General features: G+C 39.7%; 1 protein-coding gene across 6 annotated transcripts; it reads left to right on the top strand.

Moving 5' to 3' along the window:
• Nucleotides 1–7,561: 7,561 nt before the first annotated feature.
• MTERF1 (mitochondrial transcription termination factor 1) lies at nucleotides 7,562–15,118 on the top strand. 6 transcript variants are annotated; one of them, XM_023724650.1, is made up of 4 exons: nucleotides 7,588–7,598; nucleotides 8,618–8,648; nucleotides 9,431–9,514; nucleotides 12,866–15,118. In XM_023724650.1, exons 3-4 carry the CDS (start codon nucleotides 9,489–9,491, stop codon nucleotides 14,028–14,030), a joined length of 1,191 nt encoding a protein of 396 aa, XP_023580418.1. In that variant the 5' UTR covers nucleotides 7,588–7,598; nucleotides 8,618–8,648; nucleotides 9,431–9,488; the 3' UTR covers nucleotides 14,031–15,118. The 6 variants fall into 6 exon arrangements, 5 of the variants coding, with proteins under 5 accessions (XP_023580417.1, XP_023580420.1, XP_023580416.1 ...); XM_023724649.1 differs by lacking the exon at nucleotides 8,618–8,648 and having other exon boundaries at nucleotides 7,562–7,598; XM_023724652.1 differs by lacking the exons at nucleotides 8,618–8,648; nucleotides 9,431–9,514 and having other exon boundaries at nucleotides 7,564–7,598.
• Nucleotides 15,119–15,742: the final 624 nt, after the last annotated feature.

Here is a 15,742-nt window from a genome sequence, read left to right as displayed (position 1 = left end):
GGAAGGGAGCTTCCATACTGTCTTGTTCAACTGTTTCCTTTTAGACTGTATATCTCCACTAGACTTGTTAAAGGCAGGGAGAAAATGTGAGCCAGGGAGCCTACTGGGGATCTGAAAGTTGTTTTTCTGTGTGGTGTGGTATGTAACCCCCTTGACAAAAACTAGTGAAATCTGCTTTGCTCAGTAATGTTTTTAGGTTGATGTGGCTCTTCACCAGAACCTAAAGTGGTTCTATGTCTAGCAGGTGGCATGTGCAGAGCCAGAGGTCATTTGGCACCTGGATTCCACAAAGATAAATAAGAAAGTCTGTGCCCTCAAGGAATGACTAACAGCAGAGGAAATTGATATGTGTGCACCAAATTCATTTCAACATGAGGCAGAATGAATTCAGTACTAAAATGACTGAAGTGCTACAGAATTACAGAAATGGGAAAGATTTATTCTGAATGGAAGTTTCAGAAGGCATCAGGGAGAGATGATATTGCCCTGCCTTGGTTAAGTAATTAACAGGTAGACAGAGAGCTGAGAAACAAAGGACAGAAGCGAAATGGTGTGCTTGGGAAACTCTGAGACTAAGCGGTATTAGAAAACAGTGCCCCAAACCAACTCCTTTTCTCCAGACCACTTGCTATGTTAAGCCACCATTGACTGGGGATTCTGTTACTTGCAGCTGAAGACAATCCTGACAGAGTGCTCAGTAAATACTGAATGAATGAATAAATAGATGAATGGTAAGAGCACTGGAGTGGGAGAACTCCAATTCCAGCTCAACCACAGTAGCAGATGTTTTTGTCTGTCCAATATCCTTTCCTTCATTCTAGTAATAACAACCCCTGCCCCTTTTCCTTTGAGAAACTGCCCCTCCCCAACTCTAAATGATTTTGCTGTGACTGCCAATCACATTACATCCTGCTGCCCCACCTCACAAAAAATGGGGTGGTCATATGACCTAAGGAAAATCACTCAGAGGTTTTTGTTTTTTTTTTTTTAAATTTTATTTTATGTTCAAAGACTAGGAGTTAGAATTTCTTTTCCTTAAGTTTCCAGTCAAAAGGAGGTGACCCTGGAGATGCTGGCAGCCACATACCTTGTCCCACGGAAGAGCCTGAGAGGGTAACGCCTGTTGGCTCAGTGGTTGAGCACTTGGCTGCTCACCAAGAGGTTGGTGGTTCGAACCCACCAGCCACTCTGGGAGAGAAAGATGTGGCAGTCAGCTTCTGTAAAGATTACAGCCTTGGAAAACCCTCTAGGGCAGTTCTACTCTATCATATAGGGTTGCTATGAGCCAGAATTGACTCAACGGCAATGGGTTTGGTTGTTTTTTACAGAGAGAAACTGAGATGAGATGCAGAGAGAACTACTGACCTCATTTAATCCCTGAATTCAGTCATGCCTGAGGCAATCTCTGCCCCTGTCCTTCCCGGTTATAAGAGGAAAAAAAACTGCCCCCTCCCGCTTTTTTCTTAAATCAATTTCAGTTGTATTTCTGTCACTTGCAACTGAAAGAATCTTGTGTAATACAGTCACTAACTGGCAACATTATTGCTTACTGTCTTAGTCATCTAGTGCTGCTGTAACAGAAATACCACAAGTGGTTGGCTTTAAAAAAACACATTTATTTTCTCAAAGTTAGGAGGCTAGAAGTTCAAATTCAGGGTACCAGCTCTAGGGGAAGGTTTTCTCTCTCTGTTGGCTTTGGGGGAAGGTTCTTGTCTCTTCAGCTTCTATTCCTTGGCTCTTTGGTGATCTTCATGTGGCATGGCATCTATCTCCCCCACCCCCGCTTTCTTCTCTGTACCTAATCTGCTCAGTTTATATCTCAAAACCGATTGACTTAAAACATACCCTACACTAATACTGCCTCATTAACCTAACAAAGAAAACTCATTCCCAAATGGGATTATAACCACAGGTATAAGGGTTAGGATTTACAACACATATTTTTGGGGGACACCATTCTATCCATAACACTTATGTAAGTCATTTTTACCATTTTGGGCTTCAGTTTCCTTATCTATAAATAAAGAAATGGGACAAGACAGTCATTAATTAATATTCCTTCAAGTCTGATTACATTTTTCACACTTCTATAAAAACTGTAGCGTTTGAAACAAAGTATGCCCACCTGAATCCTTTGCCTTTATTTTAAAGCAAGAATCGTCTATAAAGAAAAATCCTTATGCCACAAGGATTAAATCTACATTTTTTTCTTCATACCAACCCTTAAATTAGATCATCATAATAGAACCTTAAGAAATCTCTTCCAAAAATGGAATGCAGTAATTAAAAAATAATATAAAGACTTTTTTGGAATCCAGTATATGATAAAGGTGGCATTTCAAAGCAGTGCGCAAATAAAGTAGTATTCAATAAATGACCTTGGGACAAGTGACTAGCCATTTGGAAAAGAAACAAAGCTGAATCACTTCCCAATTTCTTGCTCCAAAATAAAATCCAGATAATTAAAAGACTAAAGGAAAAACAAGAAAAACAATAATGAAAGCACTAGAAGAAAATGTGAGTGAATTTTTTTTTATAAATTTGAGGTGGAAAAGGCCTTTTTAAGCGTGACTCAAAATCCGTTGCCATCGAGTCGATTCCAACTCAGCCACCCTATAGGACACAGAAGAACTGCCCCACGTTTCCAAGGAGTGGCTGGTGGATTTGAACTGCCGACCTTTTGGTTAGCGCCTGAGCTCTTAACCACTGCGCCACCAGAGCTCCTTTTAAGTGTGACTAGAAAGCCAAAAAACAAATACAAACTCAACTATAGTATAGGCCAAAAGTTAAAAATACAGGTTCTAGAAGCAACAGTCGGGGTTCAAATCTTGGTTCCACACATATCATTTTGCTTTACGATCTTGACAAAGCCACTTAACCCATCTGAGCCTCGTTTCCTCAACTGCAAAACTATGAAACCTACCTCATAGGGTTGAATAAGGAAAATACTTATATGTATAGGAGTATCCTGGTAAGATATAAAATAAAAAGGTATAAACAAAATATAAACTGGTTATTTCTAGGTAAGGAAATTATAGGTGAATTTTCTTGCTCTCTTTTTATCTGTATTTTCTAAAATGGAAGTGTATGTCTTACATAATAACAAATGAATGAATGATTATTTCTCCCTGAGTATCAGCATAGCACAACAATTAAGATCATAGACTCTGGAGCAAGACTTCCTAGGTTCCATTACTAGCTCCATTATTTACTAGCTGTGTGAGCTTAGGCAAGTCACCTAAGCTCTCTGGTTCTGTTTCCTCATCCATGAAATGGAGATAATATTATCTACAGTGTAGAACTAAATGAGCTAATAGAAGGGAAGTTATTAGAACAGAGCCTGGCACATAGTAAGCATTGTGAGTATTAAAAAATGCTATATTTTATTTTTAATATTGATTTTATTAAATATTTTAATACTTATAAAATATTTTAATATCTCAAAATTCTTAAAACTTAGTATTCAACAAACTAAGTTACTTACATGTGAGTAGCTCATTATAGCTTAATGTAGGGGTTGGTAAACTATGGCTAGTGGTTAGATGGCCCTGAGCTAAGAATGGTTTTCACATTTTTATAAGGTTGTAAAAAAAAAAAGAAAGAAAGAAACAAGAAGAATGTGCAATAGAAATAGTTATATGGCCCACGAAGCCTGAAATATTTACTATTTGACCCTTTATTGAAAAAGTTTGCAGACTCTGGCTTAATATGTCTACCCTTTTAAATATATTTGCAATTTAAAATCATCACACTATAAATACCAAGGAATAAATTTCTAAAGGCAGAATTTCAAGAAATACTGTAAATAGTAAGAAAATAGTTTTGGACAAGGGAGATTTTTATTTCATTCCTTCATTTGGTACTTAGGGTTCCAGGACTGACATTTGTATCTGTTTTACTTAGTTTTTCGGGTCTTTGCTGTAGAGGGACAGCATGGTGCTTCTGTTTATAGCACCAGGTTGGCTCAGCCTCCCGGAAGATTTTTATTTCAGCTTCTAAATATTTGAAGCCCCCTCTCTGGTAAGGTAGCTTTTTCTACCAATGATTAAGAATCACTTTATAGTAATTGATTGAAGGCACAGTACCATAAGCTCAAACAACCAGAAAGATTCTTAAAATCACACAGCTGACTACATTCTCAAATGATTATTGTGCTTCTCTTGGCCGACTTTGCCCTGTTGATGTTGGCAATCCAACTACCATGGGAATCCAGGATCATATCATGTCTAGAATCTGCAAACTTGCCAGGCTAAGTATCTAGTTCCTTTGCCACAGACCCCTGTGGTAATGATTATGGGAGTAGGAAAGCTGACTCATGAACTCTTCTTTCTGGACCTTGGTTAGGCACATTTCAGAGAAAGTTGCCAGCTAGTAAAATCACTGGAAAAAATAAAGTTCTTGGAAAGGAAAGAAATTTAGTTAGCTCTTTTTGTTTGCTTTGTTTAAAGTAGGCTGTCAGTTTTAAAGTGAGTGTTACCAACCTGTGATCCTTTGGGTAACTTTATCAGTCTGGAGTCCCTGGGTGGTGCAGATTGTTAATGAGCTCTGCTGCTAACCAAAAGGTTGGAGGTTCAAGTCCACCCAAAAGTGCCTCAGAAAAAGGGTCTAGTGACCTTCTTTTGAAAAGTCAGCCACTGAAAACTCTGTGGAGCACAGTTCTACTCTCGTGGTGCTGACTCTTGCAGAACTGGTTTTTTTTTTTTTCCCCGGCCCAGCCCTTAAGACCAGTTTGGGGAGGGAGTGCTCCATAATCTGTGTTTTCCTCCTGGAACAGACTTGGATTAAAAGAGTAGGGCGGGGGGTTATGACAGACTTGGCAACTTTTTTCTCCCCATTACCATCTAATATTGGAGCCCTGGTGGTGCAGTGGTTAAGAGCTATAGCTGCTAACCAAAAGGTCGGAAGTTCGAATCCACCAGCTGCTCCTTGGAAATCCTACGGGGGCAGTTCTACTCTGTCCTAAAGGGTCGCTATGAGTCGGAATTGACTCGATGGCAATCAGTTTGGTTTGGTGACCATCTAATATCACCATCATTTCAGAAAACAGAGTTGTAAAAGAAATATAGGACAATGAAAATTTGTTTTAAAATTGAATTAATTTAGTCTTCTTAAAAAAAACCAGAAAGATGAAAACTTTAGAATAGCTTCTGGGAAAAACTGCCCTCCCACCATGTTGCTACCATGTCATTGCATCCCTTCTCCTCTACGTTCTTTCTGGCCTCTGGTCTTCTCTCCCTACACCGACTCCACTATTTCCAACCACATTTTCCTTTTTCTTAATTATATCAAGTTGGTAAGGACTTGGATCAGCTATGATCTTTGGGAGGGAGATGGGTGGAATTATGTAGAAGAGCAGACACTCAGGCTTTCTGTGAGACCTACCACTGGAAATAAGGTCTAGGAAGGCAAGGGCTTTGTCTCATTTTCTACTGTGTGTCTGAGCCCAAAAACAGGGCCTGGAACGTGCAAGTGTTCAACAAATAAAATGAATAAAATACAGGTCCTACTGTAACACATCACCAATGACGAGGTAACAATCATTGCTCTTACTAAAGACAATGACATTTTAAAAATCATTAAAGATAAACCTCACTGCAGAAATTTGAGAACCTCATTGATAATACATCACCCTAACCCAACCCTCCCAGCATTGTCTGTCACTTTCTTGTACTATGGTGGCTTGTGTGTTGCTGGAAGTTATGCCACCAGTATTTCAAATACCAGCAGAGCTGTCCATGGTGGACAGGTTTCAGCAGAGCTTCCAGACTAAGACTAGGAAGAAAGGCCTGGTGCTGTACTTCTGAAGATTAGCCAGTGAAAACCCAACGGATCACAAATGCATATTGTTCCAGGAAATGGTACAGGACTGGGCAAGGTTTTGTTCTGTCGTATACAGGGTTGCCATTAGTCAGAGTCCACTTGATAAAAATTAACAACAATAACCCAACCCTTATTAAAATTTTTATTGTTTCTCTTCTCAGTGTTTTAAAATATACATTTAAAGCATATTTGTAATCAGAAAATTTTGTATGAGAAATATGGGGATTATTTTCAAAAGAACCTAGGTATCTCCTTTACCTACAAGATATCATTGCAAAGAAATGTAGGTGATGTTGCCTAAATGAGGCTGAAGTAAACTTTGATAATCTACTTCCTTACAACGAAACATGTTGTGTAAATCGTAGAAGACCTTCTGATCAAGGAGGTATAAGACATGCATTCTCTTGTTGACTCCTACTCTGAGGGCTTCAATGTCCTCATCTGCAAAATCAGAGGAGTGGGGCTCCAATAACTCAAAGGTCTTCTTGAAACTTGAAATTTAATGATTCCTAAAAATGATTTTATTGTCTTACCTTCTGATTGTAGTTTTTACTATTAACTCCAATACAGTAGCTCCTCCTATGCAGAAACACATTTTAGAAATTCACATAAAGAGGCCATCTTTATCTTTCAGGATTATTTTTTACCTGGAGGAACTAGCAGTAAGTTGTTTCACGACTAGAGACTATCTTTATAAACAAAACAGTCAACTCAAAACAAAGTGACAACAACAAACCATCTAAGGGGCAGAGTGAAGATTAACCATTAATTGGCTCGCTGGTGCAGAAATAGAATGGGCAGAATCTTATCATTAGGCTCTCACGTAGAGGAGGGTACTGCAGGAATTTTTTTTTTCTTGCAGAAAAATTCAGGATCAATCCCCTCTTTCTGTTTTTTTTAAAGACCAACGCACCACTTCCTCCTGAAGACAACTTGGCAGCTTGATAGTTAATTCATCAATCTGGGTATTATTTCTGTTTTGGCGGTCACAGTAGAATTGCTTGCCTTGACTGAAACTTAATTGCCCCACCATGAGGCAGATGAGTCTGGAAAGAACCGGGAGGTTTAAGACGATGCTCACAAAACTGGCAAAAAATGCATCCGCTGTGGAGACGAAGTTTCAGTCACTTCCAGTCTTTAAATGGTCTAAATTCGTCACGCTTTCAAAAGAACCAGATTTAATTCGTGCTGCAAGCAGGTAAAGCGAAGTCCACTAGAATTATGATTCCCACCCTGAAGGCTGGTGCTGAATTCGGCTGAGCAGCCACACACTAGGATTTCAAAGGTAGACACGGAAAGAAAGGGTATCTGGGACCGTTTACCAGCCTCGGATAGTAGGCGCTTTCCCACAACAAAGTCCACGTGTTCATCTGCATCGTGTAACCGCATTAATAACGGTAATCGCCCTATCAGGCTGTACAATTCATGTTTCTAACAGCGACTTCCCCGCCCCGTGTAGCCTGCAGGGAGTGGAGCTCCTGCAGCTCCCCAGCGCTTCTCTTGGTTCACCAGCTAAGGCGGCGAGGGAGCCCGGGGCCCCATCCTCTAAAATCAACCTCTGGCGCCAGCTTCTGGGCGGTCACCGCGGTCTTCTGCCGCCCCCTGCCGAGTCTCTAGCATAGCGCCACGGAGGATCAAGGAGCAGCCGCCGTGGCGCGCAGGGTCGATACGTCACCTCTGCGCGCGGCCTGACGGCGGAAGTTAGTCTTGGCCGCTTCCGCCCCTCATTTCCGCTCCGGCTTTCAGCCCAGGAAGCCAGCGCCATCTACAGCGCATAGGTACGGTTGAATGGGAGGTATGGGGTTCCGCTATGGCTCTGCTTTTTTTATTTTTTAAGAGACAGGTCAGCTTAACTGATGTATCACAAAAAAAAACCACACAAAACCCAAACCTGTTGCCGTCGAGTCTATTCCGACTCATGGCGACCCTATAGGACAGAGTAGAACTGCCCCATAGTTTCCAAGGAGCGCCTGGTGGATTCGAACTTCTGACATTTTGGTTAGCAGCAGTAGCACTTAACCACGGTGCCACTCGGGTTTCCACTGGTGTACAGCGAGGTCGTATTCCCGCGCGGCCTCTTAGAGAGTTGCCTGTGGGGGAAGAAGAGGGATGGAAAGAGCCGATTGTATGCAATTACCATGGTTTTGAGTTGAGAGACGCACCTGAATTACCATGGTTTTGAGTTAAGAAAGACCCGCCTGAGTTCAAACCCTGCGCTTCGGCTAGCTTTCTAGCTAATACAAGCTAGTAAGGGTGCTCGGCGATGTTTTGCAATTTTGTAATTTAGGAGTAATGCCTACCTCCTAGGTTGTTGGGGGTTGAATAAGACAATGTATACGAAACACTTAGGACCAAATCAAATCCGTGATTCTGCCTCAGGTGTACGCTTGCCTTTTTCTTCTTAGCATGTCTGAGAAATACTTAAGTTTCAAGAGGTGATGCTTCTCACGGGAACATTATATGGTGTTAGATGGGATCAGTCCCTTTATTCTGTCTTACAAAGTTCTGATCATATTTTGCCCCCTTTTTTTGGCCATCTCTAAGTACAGCTAATTTCGAGCCTTTCTGGAGAGATGCAAAATCCCTTTCCTTAAAACAAATGAGGTGAGAAATACGTTGCTGTAAAAATCTTCAAAATATTTAGCTTACGTCAAAAGAGTAGACCAGCTGGAAAGTAGTACTCTGAAGCCAGTGATCAGCTATTTCTATTAAAAGCCTCTATAACGGGCTGATTGGGGAGGGAAAAACCCGTTGCCCTCGAGCAGAGGAATGTAAATCCTCTTTTTTCATTCCTTAGACCTCACAAGTTACAAGTACGGAAATTTTCGGTGTGTTTGGCAGTTATCCCTTGGAATAATGTTTTTGGTTCATTAAAAATGTTTGAGAGACAGATTGAAATCAATTATAGAATATTATTTTTGAAATTTGTAGGCAGTTGATAACTTCTTGCATTAGGCTATTTAAATATTTATCTTGCTAGATATTATAGGAGTGTTTCGAATGTTGATCTGGTGCTAAAAGAGTAAAATGTTATTGATATTCTTGAGGTCTGACTTATTTTGGTGTAAAAACTGAAAACTAGATAACAGTAATATATGTTTTCCATTGCTTTTTGCACCTCAGGTGAATTTAATTTGGTTTTAATTTTTGACCTGCAAAATAATACAAATTCACTAAATAAAATTTCAACATTGCAGGAATAGGATATAGCTCCCATTAATCTTTCAGAGATAACCATTGTTATTCCATTTTTTGTGTTTCTCTCTGCATATACTAATTTCCCTCTCCTACCCCAATTCCCCTTTTTTATATGAGATATTTTCCTATCCTTACTGTTATGCAGTTTGTCACTTAGAGCTCTTGGATATCTTTCTGTTGCACTAGATTTGTGCCATTTTTTAAACAGCTTGTGTAGTGTTATATTACATAGCTAAGTCAGAATCGACTTGACAGTAACTTTTTTATAGTGTATTGCATAGATATATCACAATTTATTAATCGTTCTATTATTGGTGGCCATTAGGGTTTCTTTTTTGTTACAGTAAATAATGTTATAATGGCCATCTTTTTACCTAACATCTCTGTATTCTTGTCCTTATGTTTCTTTCAGTACTCTCCAATAAGTGGAAATGCCATGTTAAAGAATATGAACATTAAAATTGTGGTAGATGGTGCCAAGTTACCCTCCAATAAGGTAGTGGCAATATTCCCTTCTGACAATTGTATATGAGAGTTTTGGCTGTTTCCTCACTTGCTCACCAACAGTCAATATCATTAGTTACTGTTGTTTTTAAGGCTTAGTTGAGACTTCTCATACTATGTTCTTGGTGAATTTATTGCATTTCTAATATTGCAGTCAAGACCAAATTTTAGTTGCCAGTTGTAAGTCTAGTTCAGTTCTTTTAAGAAAAATAAAAATAGTACCTAGTTTCAGATTCCTTAGTAATAAATTATAAAACAAATGATTCATTTCAGAAGTGAGTATTTATTAAGGATTTGTGGGAAGATAGTATTTGATCGGGACCTTGTAGGATAGATAAGATTTGAAGAGGCAAGCAGCAGGAGGATGGACCCCTCTGAAAGAAAGAGTTGTTTAAGCAAAGGCAGGGAGACAGGAATGGGCAAAGTTGTTCAGGATCAGAGATTGGAGAGATAGTGTGGTTGTAGAATAGAAGAGCTGGCTGGAAAGGTAGTTTAAACAAAGTGGTGAGGGTCTTGGAAAGTCAATCTGAAGGTTTTGCTTTCTAGTGGAGAGACATCAGGACCAGTTGCCATTGAATCAGTTTTGACTCATGGCGACCCCATGTGTGTCAGAGTAGAACTGGGCTCCATAGGGTTGTCAGTGGCTGTTTTTTTTCAAAGTAGATCACGAGGACTTTCTTCCCAGGTGTCTCTGGGTGGACTCGGACTGCCTTTTGTTCAGTTAGCAGCCAAGTGGGTAGTGGAGAGCCACAGAAGGTCTTTAATCAGTGAACGAGGGACATAGTCCCATCTTTGTTTACAAGTATCACTCGTGGCAGTCTTGAGAGACTGGTGTCAGAAAAGCAAGGGCTTGAAGGAGAGGACAACAGGAAAGAGCAGAGGACTTGGATTTCAGAGATACTGAAGAAACAATCTACATGATTTGATGCCTGGGGTTAAGGAAGAGGAAGAACACAAAGCTCACTAGATTTTTATCATGAGTGACTATTAGAATAGTGATAGTGATATTAATCAATGGAAGGTTAGTGTTTGGGAGCTGGGGAAAGATGCTCTGTTCTGTCTTGGACATGCTAATTCATCTGAAAGCCATTCCCATGGAGACTGAGTTATACCCAAAGACATACAATCCATCTGTGACAAATTCAGGAGAAACCTTAATAGTTATTACTCTTTCGTTAATAATTTTGGTGTATATTTTCACTTTTTTAAAGTCTACTATTAGTAGAATTCCTTTTGAACGTTCTGTGGCTCATTCAGCCCTGTTTACTATGGTGTTAATAATTTTAAGATAGAGCATTTTCTGAAATAGTAGTCTTCAAACTTTATTTGATTGTGCATACTGTCAATAAAAAATATTTGGGTATGTACATCCACTATATGTATATTTATTGATCAATTAGTTATGTACATGTCTTATAGTACTGTTATATTGTGTACATTATAAAATGCAAAAAATGGAAATTTTAGAAGTCTAAAACAAGTATAAATTGGAGTTTTACTATTTTCTTTCTACATCCCGTTGAGTCATCTTGTAAAAGGTTGGCAGTTCGAACCTACCAGCTGCTCCTTGGAAACCCAATGGGGCAGTTTTGCTCTGGCCTGTAAGGTCGCTACGAATTGGAATCGACTCAATGGCAATGGGTTTGGTTTTGGTTTGGCCTGATCTACAGCTGTCAGTGTTCTGCCGCATTATCCAGTAGAGGTCACCCCTGAGCATCTGGAAGCGAGAACAAGCTGGTGAGCTATGTGAGGTGGAACCTTCATTCTTTAGTTAGAAGGAGGCTCTTATTTTTAAGTTTCTAAATTTATGTATTTTGGAAGAGTATGTAGTTATACAGAGTAGTATGTGGTTTTATGGAGATGTGAAAAATATTGAACTCAGGGTATTGAACAATCTAAAATGTGCTTTCGTCGTTGTGTGATATTTGCCATGTGAGTGTCCTGCATTTTGGTTTAAATGTTATTTGATTCTACAGTTTTAGAATCTTTTTCCAATTCTTTGAGGATCTATAAACTCTGTGAGCTACAGGAATGCTCCTAGCGCATAGGTATAATCCAAATTCTTGTTACAATTGGAGTAATTAAAAGGATAGACACAAAGAGGCTTTCTCTGAAACTGATCTTGAAAGCAGTGTCCTAAGCCCAGAGATGTTAGTGGTGGGTTGGAACCATCTGTTTTCTGTTTTATGCTTAATTAGGAGAGGGGAAGATGGAAATGCCCCCTTTAAGTCAATAAGAGCTCATTGTAAGTAATTAGAAATCAAGAGCTAAGTTTGTCACAACTATGTATTCTGAAAAGGAAGAAGTACAGTTTTAAAAATATATGGAAATGTTCCTTTTTTCTTTATCATACTTAAATTTAGACATTTTGTGCCCCATTTTTAAACCATCAGGAAAATGAGCTATTGAGATTTTAGGCACTTGCTGGAAGTTAGATGTTTTGTGAAACAGACTCAGACAGCCCTGGATTAGTCTTGTGTAACGTGGTAATGGGGTAGGGAAAATGATTTTTATGTTTTTGTTGTTTTTGTGCCATTTCTCAGAGTTCTACATGTGGTGGACAGTGTGCATTAAATACCACAACTCGATTATCTTGAAGATGAAAGTTGGTTTAAAATTGTTGGATTAGAACCTAGGGAGCACATAGTGTAAACTGAGTGAGATAGATATTGGAATCAGGAGCTGTTGAGCCAGCGGTCTTTCAGAGGTAAGAATTAGGGCTCTAATGAAAGCAGAGGTTTAAAAGGGATCACAAATCTAGAAAAAAGTATTTAAAATAGAAACTAGGTAGTCAGAGGTGTTGGTTTTCAGGACTGGGTTTAGAGTTTTATAGTTAGTAGGTCAGAGCAAGGAAGAGACAAGAGCAAGCAGAAGCAAGGAAGTCTGGTATCTGTGGGCAGGGGCAAGGACAAAGATCTGGAGAGTTGGAGCACGAGACAATTGAAGGTACCAGTTATTAGGAATAAGCCAAAGGTTTAGAAACCAGGAAGACAAAGCAGAGAGGGAGAAGGAGAAATAACTGGTTTTGGGTGGCTAAGGCAGGCAAAGTCCTTTATTCTGTAAGAATAAAAAAAGCAAGAAAAGGGTAGGACTAATTCTGGGGCATTGATGATGCCGTCTTGCCTTTATGCCAAGAGTGGGAGCAGGCCAGGGCCACAGGTGAACATCAGAAGCGGTGAGCTACGGGGTGAGAATGTGGTGCCTGAATGGTTACCACAGCACCAGAACTGGAACCATAGGCATGTTCTTACAGAAATGACCATGATGCTTATAGGATCATAATTAGTCATTTAGTTGTTTAACACACGTCTTTGTATAATATTATATATGTTGTTTTACACAGCATTCCAAAAGGTTTGGGCTACCTGACCATTATGGCACCAAGAAACCTCTTATATATGAGAAGTAACTTTCTCCTTGGTTCAAGATGTTGGATGATCCGATTTTCAACAGAAATCCTCTTCAAATCCGTTTCGTTTAGGCTTTTTGGCGTGAAGCGTAATAATGCAGATGGTGAGTCTTTGGAGAAGGATGAGCTACTGAACAACTTACTTACTATGGGAGTAGATATCGACATGGCAAAGAAACGACAACCTGGAGTTTTTAATAGGATGGTTACTAATGAGCAGGACCTGAAGATGTTCCTTCTGTCCAAAGGGGCTAGCAAACAAGTGATTGCTAGCATCATATCAAGATATCCACGAGCCATAACACGCACATCTGAAAGCCTTTCAAAACGATGGGATCTGTGGAGGAAGATTATGGCATCAGACCTTGAAATTGTAAATATTTTGGAACGTTCTCCAGAATCTTTTTTTCGGTCCAATAACAACCTAAACTTAGAGAATAATATAAAGTTCTTCTACTCAGTTGGATTGACCCGTAAATGCCTTTGTCGATTGTTGACTAATGCTCCACGTACCTTCTCCAATAGTCTTGATCTGAATAAACAGATGGTTGAATTTTTACAATCAGTCTGTTTGTCCTTGGGCCACAAAGATCCTGCAGATTTTGTCAGAAAGATAATTTTTAAAAATCCTTTTATTTTAATTCGGAGCACCAAACGAGTGAAAACTAACATTGAGTTTTTACAGTCAGCTTTCAGCTTGAACAGTGAGGAGCTGCTGGCTCTGATATGTGGCCCAGGAGCTGAAATCCTAGACCTTTCCAATGACTATGCCAAAAGAAACTACACAAATATCAAAGAAAAGCTGTTTTCTCTTGGGTGTACTGAAGAAGAGGTACAGAAGTTTGTCTTCAGCTATCCAGATATGATCTACTTGGCAGAGAAAAAGTTTAATGACAAAATAGACTGCCTCATACAAGAAAAAATTAACATTTCACAAATAATGGAAAGTCCTCGGGTTCTGGATTCAAGCCTAAGTACTTTAAAAAGTAGAATCAAAGAATTGGTAAATGCTGGCTATAACTTGAGTACATCCAATATCACTCCTCTGTCTTGGAGTCTAAAAAGATATAAAGCTAAATTGAAAAAGTTAAATGGATAGAACATTGGGAATTTAAAGAATCTTTTAATGTAGTCATTTCATGTTGAATTTGGGCCTTTCGTAAAGGATAGGTACATGGTCTGTGGCTAACGATCTAAGAATATGGCTTTCATGTGAAAAACCTGACTATAGGCTCCTCCCTGTTAGACTGTAATGCCCTATACCTCACACCCAGAAGTATGACCTAGTGGAGATCTAGCGGAAAATCTGTTGATGGCAGAACCCTAGCCACAAGCTTTGATAATGGACATTGTTACACAGCCTGGAAAAGCCTGGCACAAGCAAAGTAGGATAGCCAGATTGCATTATTAGGGAGATTTTGAGAAGAGATCATAACAGAAGTCCAGTTGCCCAACATTGGAGAGGAAGAGGAAGAGCTGTGACTCTTCATTGGCCTCTAGGGATCATCTCTGAACGGACAGGTTCCTGGGTCTGAATAGCCGTGGAGTGACTTTTGAGACTGGTATTCTTAACTGGCCAAGAGTCCCTGGGCTGAGGCTGTTCGTTCACTCCTTAGTTTATTCCCCATTAACTTGGGAACTGGTACAAGACTGAGCTATACAATCAGTTTTGAGGACCTGAGGAAGGCACTCATGGTGAATGTCATAACCAGGCCATTTGTATCTTGCTTATTTTCATGTTTTTGATGCTCCCCAAGATGGTGCTATTGCCTCTTCACTGTTTCTTCTGGTCTTTCCAAGATGACTGTTCTCTACCCCTTTGCTTTCACCCCCCCTGCCCGTCAATTCACAGAGGTTGTTAGTGGAATAAAATGAAAAAACTAAAATGCTTACAGACTTTTTTGTTATGATTTAAACCATGTTCTTGCTAAACAGGGACTTTTAGCCTTTTGACTAATTTCTGAGTAGAATTAGGTATAGTGATAGAAGATCTACTGATGGAATCTCATTTTCTGTCTCAGTTTCACTATTAATAAGACAGGTATTTGGAAGTTGTCCTTCCTTAATAGCAATCTTGAGTGAATATATGTCTTAGGCTGGATTCACTAGAGAAAACCAGTGAAGCACACATATATATATATTTTTGTATATATATGTATATAATATATGTGTATATGATATTATTATAATCTCAAGGAAGTGGCTCATGCAATTGTAGAGGATGGCAAGTCTCAAGTCTGTGTGTCAGGCTGGAGGCTGGAAGCTGGAGGCTTCTGACTAATGTAGCTGCAGGGACTGATGAACGGCAGGTCAGATGATAGGCTGCTGGCTCACAGGCTGAGGAGGCCAGTGAATCCCCAGATGAGCATGCAGTACAGCAGGCCACTGGCTCAAGTCCAGGAACTGGAGGTCAGATGATGATGAGCCAGATGCAGGATCCAAAGTGAGCAAAAGCCAGTGAGCTTTCCAGAACACCCATATATATTGGGTGCAGGCCACACCCCTGAGGAAACTCCCCTTACAATTGATTGGCTGATCATATCATATAGAAGTGATTACGTTATATCACAAAATGGAGGATAACTACATCATTACACAACTGCCAAATTTACATTATTACATAACTGCCAAACCACTGAGAATCATGGCCCAGCCAAGTTGACACACAACCATCACAACATTGATGAGCTTATGTATATGACTTGTGTTCATTATGAAAAATTTCACCATGATGGTTTGAGAGTTCTTCCACCTCCATTGATTATCTCACTGCCACTTTAACCAGCTGTCAGGATACCTTCAGTTTATGCC

Source organism: Trichechus manatus, unplaced genomic scaffold, assembly GCF_000243295.1.
Source record: "Trichechus manatus latirostris isolate Lorelei unplaced genomic scaffold, TriManLat1.0 scaffold00253, whole genome shotgun sequence".
NCBI classification, from domain to species: Eukaryota; Metazoa; Chordata; class Mammalia; order Sirenia; family Trichechidae; genus Trichechus; species Trichechus manatus.
Note: the sequence above shows the minus strand (reverse complement) of the source record. Positions and strands in the feature narration are given on the sequence as shown.

Excerpts from the sequence above, each read along its gene's own strand:
- MTERF1 (XM_023724649.1), top strand. The coding sequence starts at position 9,489 with ATGGTGCCAAGTTACCCTCCAATAAG. Across the intron at positions 9,515-12,865 it reads CCAAGTTACCCTCCAATAAG|CATTCCAAAAGGTTTGGGCT; the intron begins GTAGTGGCAATA and ends TGTTTTACACAG.